The sequence below is a fragment of the Rutidosis leptorrhynchoides genome, chromosome 9, assembly GCF_046630445.1.
Source record: "Rutidosis leptorrhynchoides isolate AG116_Rl617_1_P2 chromosome 9, CSIRO_AGI_Rlap_v1, whole genome shotgun sequence".
NCBI classification, from domain to species: Eukaryota; Viridiplantae; Streptophyta; class Magnoliopsida; order Asterales; family Asteraceae; genus Rutidosis; species Rutidosis leptorrhynchoides.
In genome coordinates, this window is record NC_092341.1 from 54,014,328 (window position 1) to 54,035,509 (window position 21,182).

Below are 21,182 nucleotides of genomic sequence, written 5' to 3' on the forward strand. Positions count from 1 at the left end.
ATTATAAGATATTGATTTAGATAAAATTATCGTTCTTATTATTTTTATCATTACTATTATTATTAAAAATATCGTTAGTATTAAAACTATCATTTTAACAAAAATTATCATTTTAATAGAAATGTCACTGTTACTATAAAATATCATTATTATTATTATTTTAAATAGAATTATTATTTTAAAGATAATATTAAAAATTATCGTAAATATTAAAGTTATCATAATTAGAATTATCGTTTTATCATAATGTCATCTTAGTAATTATAAATATTGATATTTTTATAATAATAATTATTATTACAAAATAATACAACTTTTACTTACTATCATTATAGATATTATTTTATCAAATAAATATGTGATACAAACATATTTTACTACGTGTAATAACTTACTTTAATAATATCTATCATATTATCTTTATGATATTAAATGAACCCTATAAATTTTATTACTTAATATATATAAAAGTATATTTTATTACATAAATTTAATATAAAATTTTATTTATTAATAAATAAATTATATTATTACTCTAATAAATCTTTTAAAAATATTTAAAAATATAAAACGACGATATTTAAACTATATATTAATCATGTATAGATTTTTGGAAATTATTTTGAGTCAAATTTACTTTTGTTGACTTTTCCATATTAGTCTCGAGCATTAGGATTGTGATACACTATGACTTGACCTAATTTGTTAGACAAATATTGACCAACACATAATTATATATAATTAATTTAGGTTCGTGAATCCGAGGCCAACCTTGCACTTGTTCAATGACGTTATATGTATTTTTACTACGAAATACAGTATGGTGAGTTTCATTTGCCTTTTTACCCTTTATATTTTTGGGACTGAGAATACATGCGCTTTTATAAATGTTTGACGAAATAGACACAAGTAATTGAAACTACATTCTATGGTTGAGTTATCGAAATCGAATATGCCCCTTTTTATTAAAGTCTGGTAATCTAAGAATTAGGGAACAGACACCCTAATTGACGCGAATCCTAAAGATAGATCTATTGGGCCTAACAAACCCCATCCAAAGTACCGGATGCTTTAGTACTTCGAAATTTATATCATGTCCGAAGGAGGATCCCGGAATGATAGGGGATATTCTTATATGTATCTAGTTAATGTCGGTTACCAGGTGTTCACCATATGAATGATTAATTTTGACTCTATGCATGAGACGTATATTTATGAGAACTGGAAATGAAATTCTTGTGGTCTATTAAAATGATGAAAATAAATGATTATGATAAACTAATGAACTCACCAACCTTTTGGTTGACACTTTAAAGCATGTTTATTCTCAGCTGTTAAAGAAATCTTCCGCTGTGCATTTGCTCATTTTAAAGATATTACTTGGAGTCTTTCATAGCATATTTCGAAGAACGTTGCATTCGAGTCATTGAGTTCATCAAAGATTATTATTAAATTAATTTATAGTTGGATAGTGGATATTATGAAATGGTATGCATGCCTGTCAATTTTCAATGTAAAGAAAGTTTGTCTTTTAAAAACGAATGCAATGTTTGTAAAATATATCATATAGAGGTCAAATACCTCGCAATGTAATCAACTATTGTGAATCGTTTATAATGTATATGAACGGGTCCTTTCAAAAGTAGTGATTGTAGTTGATGATTGTTGAATCAGATTCGAAGAATGTAACATATTAATTTTGAATTTATATATCTCTCGGGTATTACCTACCCGTTAAAAAAAAAATTCACAGTTAATATTTTGTACAAAGGAATTTTTATTACAATCTTTATGAAAATATATATCTAGGTATATTTTCTTCAGATGTAACATAGATTTAACGAGTTAATATTAAATTAAACTCATTTGATTTACAGTTGAAGCTAGAATTGAGTAATCCCTAAAACTTTAGAAATTACATAAATATTTTTTCAATGATATTGAATTCATGAATCAATACTTCGTTATTTGTTGAGGCGTGATGTTGGTTTTTGTTAAATTCTTGTGAACTTCGCAAAGTACGAATGATGGTATCTGAAAAGTTTTGGTTACATCGATGATGAAGGTGTAAAATCAAATATATCCTTGATTTATTATGAATTGAAATTTGTTGAATTGAGACAGAGATTGTAGTTAACGCTGGTTAAGTTGTGGGTGAAAGACGTACATTATTGCATATTTGTAATATGAATTAACCGAGTAGTTAAGATTCACACACAAAAGCTTAGCACGGAAAGATTTATTTTTATTTCAAAATATATATGTATAAAGTATACATATAATTTCTTCAGAGGGAATGAGTTAATTCTTCATTACTCGTTGATACAATATGCGTGCTATTGATTCGTAATGATATCAACAGTGATTCTTGAACTGGCGGAGCTTTTGATGTTATAGGTGCTGCTGATTCCGACGATGCTGATGGCACTGACTGTGCTGGAGATGTTAACGGTACTGTTGATGTTGTTGGTAAAACAAGTCTAGCTTGTGAATCACGCATCATTCTTGTCAGGGTTTCTACTCTTTCTTCTATCATTTTGGTTTGCTTACTTGCTTTATGGTTAGGGCTAGATTAGATAATCTCTAAGACTTTAGAGATTACATAATCTCCGCGGAATGTTTCTCCAATGAAGTTATGAATTAATACTTCGTCAGTTATTGTTGTTGGTATTCCTTGGTATCTCTGGTGCGTATGACGTTGATGCTCGTGGGACAGATTGTGAAGTTTGAGGTTTACGACGCGGTTGTGGTTGGAGGTGGTAATGGTACTGTTGGCGTTGATGATGGTGGTACTGGTTATGCCGCTGATGCTGCTGATGGTGTTTGTAATCTTTGTACCATATTCTCCAAAACCACTACCCGAGCGCGAAGCTCGTCGACTTCTTCTATTACATCGGGGTGATTGTCAGTTCGGACAAGCGGATAAATAAAATCTAGAATTTGATGTAGTATATAATCGTGGCGAGATACTCTGGAAATGAGAGAGAAAATGGTGTTTCGGATTGGTTAACCGGTAAGTGCTTCAGGTTCTTCGTCAAGAGGGCAATGTGGTGGATAGAAAGGATCGCCTTCTTCTTGTCTCCAATGATTGAGGAGGCTACGAACCCACCCCCAATTCATCCAAAATAGATGATGGCTGATTGGTTGATCCATTCCAGTCACACTGCTTTCAGAGCTTGAGTGAGATTCCATTTTGGAATCCGAGTGACTTGAACTGATGACGAATTCCATTTCGTACGATTGGATAAAGGATTTTTCGATTTGAAATAATTTTTCGGCTATCGAATGATATTCTAATTACATAGAATATCTATATATATAGAGCAAAAGATTTCGTAGATTACGGAGGAATTTACGAAATATGTCAGGCAAAGTTTATAGTAACAGATACGCTAAGATATGAATTAGCAGATACGCTAAGATATGAATTTTGTCTATACTCTATTCATGCAATCAATGCAGTAACACGTGTCTAGACTAAGAATGATAAGCATGTAATTTCATAAGGATGATAAGTAGGTAATTTTCGACACAAAATGATAAGCATAACTTTTGACATGCAGACACGGTCGAAGTCCAGACTCACTAATGCATCCTAATAAATTATTAGTTAGACACACTAATGCAGACCTGGTTAGCTAAGACCACCGCTTTGATACCAACTGAAAGGACCCGTTCATATACATTATAAACGATTCACAATAGTTGATTATATCGCGAGGTATTTGACCTCTATATGATACATTTTACAAACATTGCATTCATTTTTAAAAGACAAACTTTCTTTACATCGAAAATTAACAGGCATGCATTCCATTTCATAATATCCACTATCCAACTATAAATTGACTTAATAATAATCTTTGATGAACTCAATGACTCGAATGCAACGTTCTTCAAAATATGCCATGAAAGACTCCAAGTAATATCTTTAAAATGAGCAAATGCACACCGGAAGATTTCTTTATCACCTGAGAATAAACATGCTTTAAAGTGTCAACCAAAAGGTTGGTGAGTTCATTAGTTTATCATAAACATTCATTTCCATCATTTTAATATTTCAGTTCTCATAAATATACGTCCCATGCATAGAGACAAAAATCATTCATATGGATTGAACACCTGGTAACCGACATTAACAAGATGCATATAGAATATCCCCATCATTCCGAGACACCCATCGGACATGATACAATCGAAGTACTAAAGCATTCCAAATTCCAGAATGGGGCTTGTTGGGCCCAATAGATCTATCTTTAGGATTCGCATCAATTAGTAGATCGGTTTACTAATTCTTAGGTTACCAAACAAAAGGGGCATATTCGATTTCGATCATTCACCCATATAATGTAGTTTCAATTACTTGTGTCTATTTCGTAAAACATTTATAAAAATTGCGCATGTATTCTCAGTCCAAAAATATAAAGGGTAAAAAGGCAAATGAAACTCACCATACTGTATTTCGTAGTAAAAATACATATAACATCATTGAACAAGTGCAAGGTTGGCCTCGGATTCACGAACCTAAATTAATTATATATTTATGTGTTGGTCAATAATTTTCTAACAAAATTAGGTTAGGTCATAGTGTACCACAATTCTAATGCTCGAGTCTAGTATGCAAAAGTCAACAAAAGTCAATTTGACTCAAAATGATTTTCAAAATTTATACATGATTATTATATAGTTTAAATATCGTCGTTTTATATTTTTAAATATTTTTAAAAGATTTAATAGAGTAAATAATATAATTCATTTATTAATAAATAAAATTTTATATTAAAATTTATATAATAAAATATACTTTTATATATATTAAGTAATAAAATTTATAGAGTTCATTTAATATCATAAAAATAATATGATAGGTATTATTAAAGTAATTTATTACACGTAGTAAACTATGTTTGTATCACATATTTATTTGATAAAATAATATCTATAATAATAGTAAGTAAAAGTTATATTATTTTGTAATAATATTTATTATTATAAAAATATCAATATTTATAATTACTAAGATGACATTATGATAAAACGATAATTCTAATTATGATAACTTTAATATTTACGATACTTTTTAATATTATTTTTAAAATAATAATTCTATTTAAAATGAAAATAATAATGATATTTTATAGTAACAATGACATTTCTATTAAAATGATAATTTTTGTTAAAATGATAGTTTTAATACTAACGATACTTTTAATAATAATAGTAATAATAAAAATAATAAGAACTATAATTTTATCTAAATCAATATCTTATAATATTTTTAATTTCAACATGATACTCTTACTCATTATTTCCTAATCGTTTCGTTTAATAGTTTTTAATCATCTTTTATATCGTGCTCATAATAATGATAATAATAGTAATCAAAATAATTAGGTGTTACTAATATTAGTTTTAATTACAATAATACTAATAATGATAATTGCTATGACATTATTAACGATAATACTAATAATTATTTTAATGATAATATAATACTAATAATAACAATAACAATAATCATTTTTAAATAATGATATATATATTAATAATGATAATAATAATAATGATAATAATAATAATAATAATAATAATAATAATAATAATAATAATAATAATAATAATAATAATAATAATAATAATAATAATAATAATAATAATAATAATAATAATAATTAGATAATAATAATAATACTAATTATAACTTTAACGATAATAACGATAGTAATGATAATAAAAATAACAAATTTTAATGATAAATCCTTTTATTGATAAAGATAATAATAAGATAAAACTAGAACGACGATAATAACGACGATAATAATAATCATTTTTAATAATAATACAAAAATTCAATTGACTATAACTTCTAATCCGTTCATCGAAACCATTCGATATCTAAAGGAAAAGTTCTTAATTTTTCGCCAGCTTTCCAAGGACATGCATATCCTATACCTTATCTCAATCGCAGGTGTAACTAATTCAAGATTCAACATAACCTATCTAATGGCAATATCAAAAGTACGAGCATGCATAATCCTATGTTATCGAGCACTAGTCAGGGATACACTATTAATATGTAAAAATTAATTTACGAGTACTCACGTATCAATATTGCAGGAAAGGTACGTAGACACAACGAAGACGATAAACACTAGATTGACCTCACTAGCATACCCATGAACCATACCCATCACCTCCATAGCTATAACCCATAATTTCTTTAGCCCTATCCTACTCATAAGATGTGTTTTGAAATAGCTCGCGCTCATGACCTCGTCGTAGTATTTTATGTAAATAATACTACTAATAATATTTTTAATACTACTACTAATAATAATATATTAATAATAATATTAATCTTAATAATAATAATATTGATATAACGGAATATAAACATATGTATGTTTGAGAGAGATTAAGTAAAATAATATGAAGAAAAATTTATCTCCGTAAACATATGTGTATGGTTTGTGTTATCTCATTGAAATATATATAGATATATATCGATCAAAAGAAAACAAATTAATATCAACCATGTGTTGTCCCCTCTAGTTCACATGGAGAATGAAAAAAAAAATCCGCGATATTAATTTAGATTTTAGCTACCGACACCTTTATTTATTAATATTATATATATATATATATATATATATATATATATATATATATATTATATTTAATTCATATAATTACTTATATATTATATTATATTTATGTTCATGGTAAAAATGTAATTTTTACTAAAATGACACGGACGTGGTCTCCCGACTCATATACCACTTTCGGTTTTTCGAGCGCACTTTCGTACGTTTAGAAAACTAGCCTTTTACGTTTAGTTACTCGTACCACTTATCAAAATTTAGTTTTTGTCATTGATAAATTATTTTATGAAAAATGTAACATATATAATTGAGTGTTGTGGTCATTTGCTTCTATAAATCAAGGGCTCGTTATTTATCAAAATATATTATTTTTAATTAGGACGTTTTATGACTAAGTTAATATATATATATATATATATATATATATATATATATATATATATATATATATATATATATATATATATAACATTTAGTGTTTCAAAACTATTTACTTTTCAAAGTTTATTTTTATTTCGTTTATAAAAATAATTTAACGCGTAACGTTTTCATTTTAAGAATACAATTAATTTATGTACTAATCGTTTTAAATATCAATTGCGTCACTAGGCGAGTGTTATCACCGTGTACTTAATTTGAAAACATATATATTTAATGAACACGTTTTAAATATACGTTACAACCAATATTCCAACTTACGTTTATTTACTCAAAGGCAGTTTAGATAGACAAGTCCTATTATATCAAAAAGTGTTTTCGTACAATTGAAAACTACATCAATTGATTACTATGAAATTCCATCGATAAACATATGGAGCCAAATACTATTATGTAAAGTATTTATACTTAATACTTTTTTTAACGTTATCAAGTTATAATATATACATATATACATATATAATCATATCCGTTCCTATAATGGTTCGTGAATCTTTGGAATTTGGTCGAGGTTAAATGAATGTATGAACACAGTTTAAAATTCTTGAGATTCAACTTACATACTTTGCTTATCGTGTCGGGAATATATAAAGATTAAAGTTTAAATTTGGTCAGAAATTTCCGGGTTGTCACATATCATGTCTATGGTTATCTTTCGAAATTTGAAGTCGGTAACATATCTACCAAACACAAGCCATGCATCAAACTACATGGCTGTGATCTCCAAGTACTTCTCTCTGATTGTCTGCCCTAGTATGGCGACATAAGCACTCAATGGTTTTAATAAGCTTAGTAATGTTCATGGCACATTTCAGGTATCTAATTTACTTGTAACATCACAATCCCTTTTGAGAAAACCTAGTCAGGTGAAGATTGCTAAAGATTATTTGCTATTTGGACTTTGCTGCTTTTGGAGTCTGCATTATTACATTCATATTATTGCATTAAAACATTTATTGTAATGACTTAATACTTTCCGTTGCTTTAATACATTGGTTTTAATTAAAACGTCTCATTTAGAGTCGTTCTCGTTTATACATACTTGTGTTGTGATATTGTGAAGTGATATTTCCCCGACCCTATTTGGGGGTATGACACCCCCCGAGCGCGAGACCTAGTACGGGTGAATTGCGCATTATGCGCACCCTCTAGTCACACTCCCCTTTTGAACAATTTGGCATAGCCAGGAATTGAACTCGGGTGGTGTGCTTCATTGGGCAACTCGGTGGCCACTCAGGCAAGCCTGAATGGTTCTTAATTCGAGTATATATAAAGGGCCGGTCCCGAGGATTTAAGTACCTAAAACGAGGTGAAAATGGGCCCTTAGGCTTTGCTAGAGTGCTGGTGGACTTTGATTTTTTTTCTGGGACGGATACCTCCATTTATCCTATATATGTTCCTTCTTTGATCATTTTGTTTCCCTTCCGGGCCTCCCCTATATATAACAGATCATTGTTTCTACTAAAAGATACAATGGTGATTTTGATGTATACTAGTATAACAGATAATTGTTTTTACTAAAAGATACAATGGTGGTTTTGAAGTATACTGCAGGCCAAGCTTATGCAAATGGCCAACTAACTGAAAGTTAGTATAATTGATAAAACATGTATATTTTAAACAATGGATTGGATATGCCGTTGTTGAGAATACTTAAATTTTTAACTAGAATATATAAACAAAGATGCAAATCAATGACATAATAAATAAATTGCAGAATCGTAGAAAGCTACAAGAAATACAGCCAACTGAAAGGATCATATGCAGGCCAAAATTGTGGATTAACAATGATTTAGTTTAATACATGTAATATGAAAGCTACAAAACAACAATGTCACCTTCAAGATAACAACATGAGGGAGATCTGTTAAAAGGTTAAGAAAAAAAATATGTGTGCAAAAGTTAAGTTTGTTTTTTTTGGGTAATGGGTAGTCACCCGGCAAAATCATTCAATAACTGTAAAATGATACAATACGGTTCAAAGGGCTACAAGAATGCCCTGTAGTCCAAGTACAGACCAAACGCACTAAACCTAGCAAATGCTAGACATAACCAACTAGCAAAAATACAAACGCTAGACAAAGCAACTAAACCCAAACAAAAGCCAAACATTAAGAGATTTTCCATATTAACTTCATTCGCTGAACATGAAACGAGTCCTTAAATCTCAAGGACATAAGCTTCAAACGCACTGTAGAGAATATTACTTGAAACAGTTGCTCACATGTTCTCGCTTTGTTCATAAATAACCGTGAATTTCTTTCCTGCCAAATGAAATAGATGGAAGATGCAAACAAAAGCTTGGCAACGACCACCCGAGATACTCTCCGATGCGCAATAGGAGCAAGCAACTGCACAATGTCTTGCCAACGGTCACCAATAGGAGAAATTTGAATTAACCTTTTAGCTTGAACCCAAACTGCATTAGCATAGGAACATTCAAAAAATAAATGGGAATGAGAATCTGGGTGAAGCTGGCAGAATGCACAAACAGCAAGGTTTCCACCTCCATTTGACTTCAAATCCCATGGTTTTAGCATATCTTGAGTTTTCAACTTATTCTTCATAAGAAGCCAAGTAACGAAAGCGTGCCGAGGTATATTTTGAGCAAACCAAATAATAGATTTCCATGTAACAGTAGGTTGGCGATACCGAATAGTATCCCAAACCTTTGAAACTGAAAAACAATGAAAATTTCCATCCACATCTTTCCATCGAACTTCATCTTTTTTACTGGAATCTGGTGGATCGGTAGATAACAACAGCGGGAATTTAGACCCCCATGCATCTGGCCACATCCACGCTGACCCATTAACAAATTGAGAGACACATGAATCAACATTAATACCAGCTCTATGTCTTTCTCTATTGGTCAGGCTATCGACTAAAGGCCCATAGTCACACCATATATCATATAATACTGATGTGTTGTTGCCATCCCCCACTTTATGTATAATATGTTGCCGGATGGAATTGCGAATACTAAGAATCTTGCGCCATCCCCAACTTGAATCCGTAATCGGCTTAACAATCCAAAAGTTATTTTTTCTTAAACGATATGAGTGAATCCATTTGACCCATAAAGATTGTTTTCTCGTAGCAATACACCACACATGATATGACATAAGCGCTGTGTTCCAAGACTTCAACCGTTTAATACCTAGCCCTCCTTCATGTTTAGGCAAGCACACGTCATCCCATTTAACTTTAGCTTTGCCGCGCTTTAGATCACCTTGACACCAAAGAAAGCCTCGAATGAGTTTCTCTATATCCTTGATTATCTTATCAGGCAATAGAAAAACCGAGGACCAATAAACCTGGAGCGATGTTAGAACTGAAGAAATCAGTTGCACCCTACCCGCAAATGAGAGGGATTTATTTTTCCAATCATCGATTTTATTTTTAACCCTCTCCACCAAAGTTTTGCAATCTTTATACAACAAACGTGAACAGATCAATGGCGCTCCCAAATATCTAATGGGCATACTTCCCTCATCAAACTGAAGAAGAGCAAGAATTTCACTCTTTGCGGCTTGAGAAACGTTCCCAAAAAAAGCTGTGCTCTTAGGAAGGCTTGGCACCAAACCCGAACACCCTTTGAAACACTCCAAGGCATCAGAAATAATTTTAACCGAGTTTTTATTCGCGTATGAAAACAAGAAAAGGTCATCAGCAAAACACACATTAATTATTTGATGCTTCTCACATTTTGGGTGAAAACGAAATTTGTCTGACAACCGAATATTACGCTGCAACAACTTAGTTAATGTCTCCATAACCAAGGTAAAGAGGTAAGGAGATATGGGATCTCTCTGTCTCAAACCTCTCTTACCTTTGAAAAAACCATACATATCTCCATTGATACTTAAGGAGAACGATGTTGAGATACACACGTCATAATCCATTTGATCATATTTCTATGAAAACCAAAATGATGTAAAATATCCTCCAAGAATTTCCAATCAACAGTGTCGTATGCCTTCTGAATATCAACTTTAAACGCACATCTAGGAGGACCACGAGCAAGATGATAATTCTTCATTAATTCCTGAGTAATTAAGATATTATCTGAGATGCGCCTCTCGGGGATAAACGCTGATTGGTTCTCACTAACTATAAAATCCAAGCCATCTTTCATTCTTGAGGTAATTATTTTACTAATGCATTTGTAGATCACGTTACAACAAGAGATCGGTCGGTAATCATTCACCTTACACGGAGTTTGAACCTTTGGCAAAAGAGCTATAACCGTATGATTTATCTCTTTCAGCATTTGACCATTCTCGAAAAATTCCCTCACTGCCGCAGTCACTTCAGATCCCACAATATCCCATACACTTTTAAAAAATACCGACGTGTATCCATCAGGACCTGGCGATTTATCATCCCCAATATCGAAAATGGCATCCTTAATTTCGTTGTCCGTAATCGGACGAATCATAGATGCAGCAACCTCACTCGGCAAACTTCTAGTAAATAATGTTTCCGGATCGTGAATCGGTAAACAAGGAGTAGATGAACCTAAGAATTGTTCATAATGCTTGATAAACACATCAGGAACTTCTCTGCCTTCTACCATCCTTCCATTATCATCCATGATCACTTGGATACGGCTCCTATTTTGCCTACCCTTTACTACTTTATGGAAGTAGCTAGTATTACCATCCCCGGCACGTAACCATTCAATCTTTGATTTTTGTTTAGGAAACCGTTCCTCATCTAACAATGCCTCGTTAAAAGCTTTTAACTTAGAACTCTCTTCCACACGTAAGATATCTGAATGTGGGTTTTGGTCAAGAAGCCTTTGAGCAGTGTCTAATTCTTTGCGCAAAACTTCAACTCTAGAATGCAAATTACCTTTCTCCCACATAAGTTTTCTTAAGGGTTTTTTCAATAACCTCAGCTTTTGAACCAATCGATACATCTTATGACCATTGACACTAACCTCCCAACCTGTAGCAACACAATCTCAGAACTTTTCTTTAAAAACCAGATAGTTGCTAAATCGAAATGGTTTCGGCTTGACACCCTCATGCATTGGAATTTTTAGAACTGCAGGGCTATGATCCGATATCCTATATGGTTGGAAAACAGTATAAGCATTAGTAAATTCATCAATAAAGGTTGTATTTGCCATGACTCGATCGATCTTTTTCAGGATTCCATCCATTGCATTCGGTCTTTGGTTCCACGTAAACCGTAACCCAGTTTGATTCACATCAGACACTTCAATTTTATCAACGCATTCTTCAAATTCCCTCATGGAAATTGTAACGCGTGAGTAACCGGCTGAAGATTCATCCACACTCAGAGAGGCGTTAAAATCACCCATAATAACCCATGGGTGCATACCTACAAGACTATGGTGCATATACAGATCATGCCACAAGCTTCTCCTTTGCACATATTTATTTGCAGCATACACGAAAGACATGAAAATGTGAGTATTGCTGCTTATAAGTTTAACTTGACAATGCATCACTTGTTCAGTTGTGCCAAGAACCATTACACTAGCGATCCCCGGATCCCACCCTATAATTATTCGCGTACCTCGTTGGCTAACATTGTTGTTAGATGACCAACACCAATTCGGAAAAACATAGTTGCATATGCTATTCAATTTGGTTATATTAACATGTGATTCAAGAATTGCACAAACACATAACTTATTTTCCATAATCACCTCACGCACCTCATTTTGTTTGGGGACTCGGTTCAAACCCCTGATGTTCCATGTAGCGAAACTAATCATTGGAAACCTCTTTACCGGGAGTGCTTGCCCCCTCAGATTTACTATCAGCTTTAGGATTTCCACCCATCAATTCATGGTCAAGCTCCAAGTCACTTTCCTCATCAATTAATCCTTCACTTATATTCACAGGGCGCGTACTTTTCCGCAAATCTTCTTGTCGTATGTTTTCCTCATTCAAATCAGCAAGCACATTAAACGCATTCGATTTGTTAACCTTATCATGATCTTGGATTTTACTTGTACCTGCTACATCCTTCTAATGGACATCTTTTCGAATTGGACGGTACACCATCTTCTGCTTTGGTCTCCCCACAACAAACCCGGTAGCATTCTTGTTACCATCGTTCTGTTGTTTACCAATTATAACACCTTTAGCCTTCTTTGACACCATCACGAAACCATCCTCATCCACCCTTTTAAGTTCAGCTATTGGGATTGCTTTCGGACATTGGGATTCTTTGTGCCCAAAAATTTTTCAATATTCACAATGAGGTGGACGCCATTCATATTCCACCCGGACCACTTCGATCGTTTTTCTACTTCCATCTAAGGCTGGAACAGCAACCTTTAAGGTATCTTTAAGCGCTTTTGAAGCTGAGATCTCCACCAACGCTCTAGCATAATTAGGCCTTCCCCATGACTCCATACACATGGTGCTCGTATATGAATCCAGCATCTTTGGGATCCCCACCTGCGACGCAATGCAACTCAAACCATCCTCCGTAAATCCCGCTAAGGGAATATCGTGCATCTTAATCCATGCTGGTACCTTGGTGACATCTTCTTTCGTAAGGGATACTGTTGGTGACCATTTGTTCAAGATAATTGGGACCGTGCGAATAATCCAAGGTCCATGTTCTAAAACATCGAGCATACCCTTCTCCGAGCTAAACTTTTATCCAAAACAGGTTCACCAAATCTTAAAATGGCTTTATAATGACCTATTTTTTTTGGCACTTTTTAGTTTATCCTGTGTAGGTTTCGAGAGGTTCCTCGAAACTTATGTAGCTACATATGTTTATTGTCATATCTTATATGGGACACCGATTACCCAATTATTTCCAACAAAATTGGTCCAACGTTACTTGCTTTACTCTTGCCCATCTCGCTAATCCGAAATCAGGAGGACAAAATTGTGTGGTTGCGCTCAATCGAAAAGGGGTATACGATGGCGGACGGGGTTAGAATTATTTTATATTCTAATATGGATATAGTACCATCTTGAGCTACATGTATTTGGAACTTTTAATCCCTTCCAAAGTGATTATTTTTCATTGGCTTGTTATTCAAGGGTGTATCCTGGAAAGCGAGGTGCTTGCTCAAAGGAATTGTTTAGGAGTCGGTATTGACAACAATTGTATGTGGTGTTTGGATGATGTGGAAACGGTTGACCACCTTTTACTACATTGTCCGTGGGTGACTAAGATTTGGACGGCTTTATTGAGTTGGTGGAAACTGGTCGCAGTTGTGAGGCCTATGTAGTAAACTAGTTGTGGAGCCCTCGCTTCGCGTCGGGAGCTCCGTTTGAATGCGAGTTAAAAAAAAAGTCTTGATTTATTTTGTAAAAAAGAATTTTTTTCGAGATCTAACATTGAAGGGTTGTTCCTTTTGTGAAAGTTGCCTCTTTTTTTTTTTTTTTTTTTTTTTAAGTTAGTTGATTTATTTTGTAAAAAAGAATGTTTTTCGACATCTTTTGGTAGCATTGAAAGGTTGTTTTTCGACATCTTTTGGTAGCATTGAAAGGTTTGTTCATTTTATGAAAGTTGACTCTTTTATCGTTAAGGAAGAAAAGAGAGGGGAAAAAAAAGTTTGTTGATTTTTTTGTAAAAAAGTATTTTTTGTCGGCATCTTTTGATAACATTGAAGGGTTGGTTCTTTTACGAAAGTTGCTTATTTTATCGTTGGGGGGAAAAGTGAAATGACGAAAATACCCCTGGTTACTATTGGTGAATAGTAAAACGGTGGTTTGTCTATTAGTATATGTATAAATAAATATAAATTAGTGATGTATTTCTAGGTTGGCACTTCACAACATAGTAAAGAGTTTCCCCTTATTTATCTAAATATTGATTTTTCGCCAAAAAAATAAATAAATAAAAAATCTGCAGTTACAATAACACATTCGTGATACGATGATTGCAAAAGAAGAAAAGGATCATCAATACTTAATGCTCGGTTTACCTGTTCTTGGTGGACTAAGTACAGATTTTTGTAATGTAAAGAGAGCAGCTACATTGGATTACGACAGTTTTTATAACCACCAAGTCCAAATCTTTCAAGACGAATTGATAAGATTTGCGAACTTGTAACACAATGTTGGGCTGGTTCAAGAGGAGGTATTGTGGAGGAAATGGAGGAGTATTTAGAAGAATGTGACTAGGAACTGGAGGTTGTAAGAAACAAACAAGGGCTATTGAGTTTGTTAAAAAGCGACGAGTTTCTACTAAATAGGTTTTTCAAATAATAAAAACGGACATCCTCTGCAAATATTTGGATTCGTGCAAATTTTCTTGATATGGTGGATCTAGTTTGAAAGTGCAGAAGAATGTGAAGATTGTGTGACCTTCATCACCACGAATGTCATCATCTTCACATGCGCCATTAATAGTTCAAAATGTGCAGCCCTACGCTAAGCCTGAGAAGTCTAGTGATTCAGAGGATAAGTTTCAAGTTTCGTTGGAACTGTGTATTCATTAACTGATTTTCTAGATTCTTTTAGTACAATTACGTTTTTTCGCAAACATAGTATAAAAGCAAATTTATGAATTGTAGCATGTTATCCATCCATAGTTTCATGAAATTCTTGTGAAAAAGATATAATTGTAGTCGAATTTGATGCGCTAATCGTAAATTAACTTTCCGTATAAATCTTGACAATTGAAGACCTAACATCACCTACTTGATAAATATTCAAACAAAAATATCAAAATTAACCAAAAGGCGGTATGAAGGGAACTCATCAACTTTGAAGTTGTGAGTTCGAGTCCCGGTGATCTGTAGATGGCATTTACGGACTGAATTATCATCCCCAACATTTGCAGATGTGAATTTATAGATGCACAAACCGGATAAAAAACCGGATTCGGACAAAAAAAACCGGATTTTTTTGTCCGGATTTTTCGGAACCGGTTCCGGATCCGGTTCCGGATCCGGTTCCGGTTCTCGGCGTCGGATTTTTTTCGGATTTTTTTCCTGAACCGGTTCTTTTTCGGATCTCGATCGGATTTTTCCGGATTTTTCTTGGACTATGATTCGATTTCGCGAATTATATTTTTACCGGTTCTATTTTTTTTAACGTTTAACAACAATAATATAATCGGTATAAAGAAAAGTTATAATGCTCAACTGCTCGGGTCTTGCCTTGCACTACAACTTTTGTCAAGATGTTTTCTTAACGTTGTGTTACTCGAAACACCCATGAACTTCATACATTGTGTACAACGAGCTTTTTCCGCACCATCCTTCATTACACACAACTCAAATTTGGACCAAACGTCCCCTTTTCGCTTTGTTTCTTTTTTGTAATTAATATCGGCCGTAGTGTAGCCTTGTGAAGATGTTCCAACGGAAGCGGAACCGGAAACGGAAGCTTGTGAATTATCCATTATGGGATAAGTAGACTAGAGATTAGAGAATATTTAGTGATTTAGAAATAAATATGAGAATGTTTGTTGGTGCATTTTCAACCAAAGCATTACCATGTATTTATAATGGACTTTGTGGGGTTAAAATTGTAAAAAAAAACTCAAAAAAAGGCTGAAACTGCAAAAAAAAAAAAAAAAAAAAAAAAAAAACGGCTAGTTTTTGAAAAACCGGATCGGATCCGGATCCGGATCCAAACCGGATCGGATAAAATCCGATTTATATCCGGAAAAAATCCGGTTTTTTTGAAAATCTGGATCCGGGTCGTACCGGATCGGATCTCGGATCCGGATCCGGTTTTTGCTGTGTCCGGTTTTGCTGCTGTCCGGTTCCGGATCGGATCTGGATCCGGTTTTTTTGCCCATCTATAGATGTGATGGAGCTAAGGGGTTATAGCTGACTGATATTCTTCTTAGACAAATCAAGTTCATTCTGCATAGAAAATTACTCTATTGAAATTCAATAGAGTTGGTTGCCTGTAAATAAGTTGAATTGTTGTACGGTATATAAGTTTTAATTTATCTAAACGTTCAGTCTTGACAAGTCATTAACAACATAATCAAGTAACATGTGTGATGATTCATGTACCTGGTATACGCATAAATACACAATCAACCATTTCCCTATTACATGAACCAAAGGTCACTATGTTCTTTTAAAACCTAACCAGTAGTGGTATCCTTTACATTTTGTTCCTGAGTTTTTTTACGAAAGCAAAGAAATGAAGTGAAAAGAATTGAAAGGGAAGGAAGTGGGATCCTTTCGATTTGAAAGGAACTGCTGAATAGTAGGGATGACATCGGGTCGGATTTACATCCGGTTTAGGTAATCCCAGACCCGAACCCGATTAAAAAACCCGTCCCAAACTTGGACCCGGACCTGGCAGTTCTCCATTTAGTTACTAACTAGCGCAAACGAGTTTTCCCACGGGTATCTGAATCCCCATTTATTTACGGACTATCGGATAAACGAGTTTTTCCAAGGGTATTCGAGTCATATTCGGGTATTCGGGTTATGGGCCGGGTTATCGGGTATACATGCCGGGTATATGGAGTCGGGTCCTTTTTCGAGTATGCGGGTTGGGTAAATGGGTTTGTGTCTAAAACCATCCCCGTATTCAAACCCTCGAAAAAAATTAAAAACCATCCTCTTACCCGGTCCTAGATCCATTTACCCGGCCTGAACCCGGCCCGAACATATCGGGTTTCAGGTTTCCCCAATGGGTATGGTTTTTGTTTCCATACCTACTGGAGAAGAAAATGAAACACAATTTTCCTTCCACTTCTTTCCATTTTCTCTTCTTAATCAGGACCACCAAAATAATTTAATTTTTATCCAATTATTTCTTTTTTTCCCAAACTAAAACTCTGGAACAGAGGCTTTAGTTGTCAAACCTGCAGTTGGAGCAAAAATGTAATAAAAGGGAGACTCAGGTTCAATCCCCATGTGCTACAACTTAGGGCATTTGCCTTACAAAAAAACAAAAACATGTAAAAAAGTAAAGACACTTGATAGTGATAACGGCAACCTTATCGACTAGATATGGTACACTATGATTGGTTTTCACGTCAAAGTTCTCCTATTCAACATACTAGCCTATGTGGAGCTAAAAACTTACATCTAATATCAACTGTTCTAAACAATCACATTATCCAACCACAATATGCATTCAGCTGATAGTTATATATGTCACATCTTATTTTATCTAATGCCACCTAATTTTGTGTCCTTGGGTAAATCCGAAAATGTACCACATTTCTAGCTATCGTGCAACCATCATTTAAAGTACTAGATTAGTACAGTAATTAGTAATGGTATTATATAAGGGAATCAAAATAACAAAAAATTCCTTAAGCATCAATTTTACAGGACAACAGAACTTATATAAGGTGAAATGCACTTACACTGGGTTATTATCAGGCAACATATCTTCAGTTTCCATTTCCATTTCCAGATCCATGTCAGATTAACCCTTCTTCCTGATTGCTAAAAAGGAAAAGCCTAAAACGTATACACATAATGAATTCTGTAATGCCACATAACTCATTTGTCTTGATCATGATCCCAAATACATAGTAACCTTCGGCTGAAATGTTATCCAAACGAGTTTCTGAACCTAGAAGTTGGTCGGTTTCTCAGATTCACGGTCAACATGTAGCATACATGATACATCTTCTTGTATCTTGTTGCCTTTTCAATGATCACAACTCAATAATCTAAATATTAAGCATGTACAAATACAATCTAGGAAATGGAGGCCAAATATGTGCATGGGTAACTACCGAAAATAAATATATAACAGAACAAAATATATCATACCATATACTATATATCAATAAAGTATAAATCAACTTCATTTAGGGCTCGTAACATTGTTGTAGAACTAAATGTATTCATTCATATAGTATTGCGAAAAGGAATACGAAGTCGTAGGCATCAAAGTTACTAGAAGGATATAATTTGCATTCCAACTGATAAGCATATTCAATTTCTATACCACCTTTATGTATTCACACACCAGCTAGTCCTCTATAATGCATATATATATAGATCAAACGCATAATAAGAACTGCATAACTCCCAAACACTAAAGTAATACTGTCTATATTGACAAAACTAGTACTAGTGCTGGTGTCTAGAAGTAACCGAACAAGAACAAGCAAGACACGTGGAATGAAAAAAGGTGGCCCACCAAAACCATTCTAATGCATCTGATTCATGCTGTAACAACGAGCCACTTTTATAGGTGCGTTCTTCTGATCAGGCTGTTCATACGGCTTCCTACACCCGGGACAACGCCCATTATCTTCAAGAATCCTCTTGTGGCAAAAAAGACACAACCTGTATCCACACGGACATGGAAGAAAACTCGAATCCGTCATATCCAAATCTTCACAACATATCGGACACGATGAAGGAGCAAATCCAACACAATTATGCATCCCTGATTTCATAGGAAAACTATGCTGCTTCAACAGATTTGGCAGACATTGGGGACGCGACACGTCATCAGGCCTCCATGCTCGGAAACTAGCTCGAGCTCGTGCTTGGGTCAACACAGGCTCTGACTCATGTTCTGTTTCATGAACAGGGGGCTCCAAATTAGCATCACCATCACCATCATCATTACCATCTTTCTTGATCTCGTCAGCTTCCAAAGCGTCAGCCATGGCTTCCCAATCATCCAAACAATCATCATCATCATCATTGTTACGACCATCTTCTTCATCAGTCATATTTTCAGAAACACAACCATTACTCCCCCTGCTACTGCTACTACCACTGCTACTCATTCCACTGCTAACCGTGAAATTCGTACCGGAACTATTACTTCCAGACACACTACTAGTATGACTAGTAGGACTGTTCGATTCCGAATCGCTATACTGGTTCATCAAACCCTCATTTTCTTCACCACCACCACCAACATTAATTTCCAATTTCACCATTTCATGATCTCTCTCTTTCACTGTTGCATGTGTCTCAGAAACTGCAACTTTCGTAACATTCGTGCCTTCCTTCAACCCTAATCCCTTGTTCTTCACTGCAATTAATCAAAAACACAAACTTTAACTTTTAACTAAACAGATATTAGGCATTATACACATGCAGACACATATAGATACACATCTACATACAATACAATATAATCATAACATATTGTAACTGAAAATTACCTTGAGATAACCACTGTTCACGGCGAACATCAAGCTTGCTCTGTTTCAATTTAGCAGTCCTATTCACCTTCAACCAAAATTAAAATTAGGTCAAAATTAAAGCAATAACAAATGAACACGTTTCTAAAATTAACATTGATTAATCGAAATAGTGAATAATTAAAATTAATAAACATTAATACAATAAAGACGTACTCTTTTTTTCTTGGCGAAATCCTTAGAGTTGGAAGCGGCAGTGGGGATCGAAGCGTTAGCAATTGAATCGTAAACCATGATTGTTGTTATCAATTGAATCAAAACCCTAATTGAAATTCGATTGGGGAAAAAGTGTGAAATTGAATTGAAAAGCGAAAATATTTGGTAATTGTAAGATTTGAGGATTGAAAATTAGGGGAAAACGATGGATAGATGGATGGATGTTAGGGATTTGAGAGAGATTTTGATTTTGATTGATATTTTTAGTTTTTGATTTCTGATATTTATTTAAGGATTTATATATTTATTATATATTTTTATTTTTATTGTTGTATTTTTTTTTTTAAGGATGGATGGATGGATAACGGCTCTGCTGTGTTCGCCCCTCTTTTTAGTAACACGCAGACTCCCTCTCTACCACCAAACTCCTGTTTAGGATGTAACAATTACCGATTTGCCCTCATTTACCACTTTATCTTCATGCATGCCACTGATTTAGATTGCTAAAATTCTGAAACCGTTGATAAAAGTTTCATTACATATTTGTTTTACTTATTTATTTAGAAGATTTGTATTTCTAAATAAATGCATTTCTCTTTTTTGTGTGAAAGCCTTATCAATAATTGCGATATTATGTATAAAGAATTTGTTAGAATAGTAATAAATGCATATAAAATGAAGGTTTTGCTAACTAATGCTTTGATGACATACGTTAAAGTGTATTTAATAAAGTTGAAATTTTTTTAAATATCAGAAATTTAAATAATGCATGTCAAAAAATGATAATATTTAGGTTGGATTATCATTATCTTATTACTCCTGTGTGTTTATTTTTTCGAATCATTATATGTTTAATTATGTTTTTTGTCAAACAAA

General features: G+C 33.6%; 1 protein-coding gene across 1 annotated transcript; it reads right to left on the reverse strand.

Annotated features, from left to right (window-relative positions):
* Positions 1-18,771: 18,771 nt before the first annotated feature.
* Positions 18,772-20,584, reverse strand: LOC139866366 (uncharacterized). Its single transcript, XM_071854597.1, has 3 exons — positions 20,307-20,584; positions 20,112-20,178; positions 18,772-19,978 (listed from the first exon to the last, which is right to left on the reverse strand). The coding sequence occupies exons 1-3, from the start codon at positions 20,382-20,384 to the stop codon at positions 19,137-19,139; spliced, it is 987 nt and encodes a 328-aa protein (XP_071710698.1). The 5' UTR covers positions 20,385-20,584; the 3' UTR covers positions 18,772-19,136.
* Positions 20,585-21,182: the final 598 nt, after the last annotated feature.

What these genes read in the sequence shown, in the direction of transcription:
- LOC139866366 (XM_071854597.1), bottom strand. Translation starts at nt 20,384, where the DNA reads ATGGTTTACGATTCAATTGCTAACGCTTCGATCCCCACTGCCGCTTCC. An exon ending in ATTTCGCCAAGAAAAAAAGA is followed by an intron (nt 20,179 to 20,306) that starts GTACGTCTTTAT and finishes TTTTGGTTGAAG; the next exon opens with GTGAATAGGACTGCTAAATT. An exon ending in TGAACAGTGGTTATCTCAAG is followed by an intron (nt 19,979 to 20,111) that starts GTAATTTTCAGT and finishes GATTAATTGCAG; the next exon opens with TGAAGAACAAGGGATTAGGG.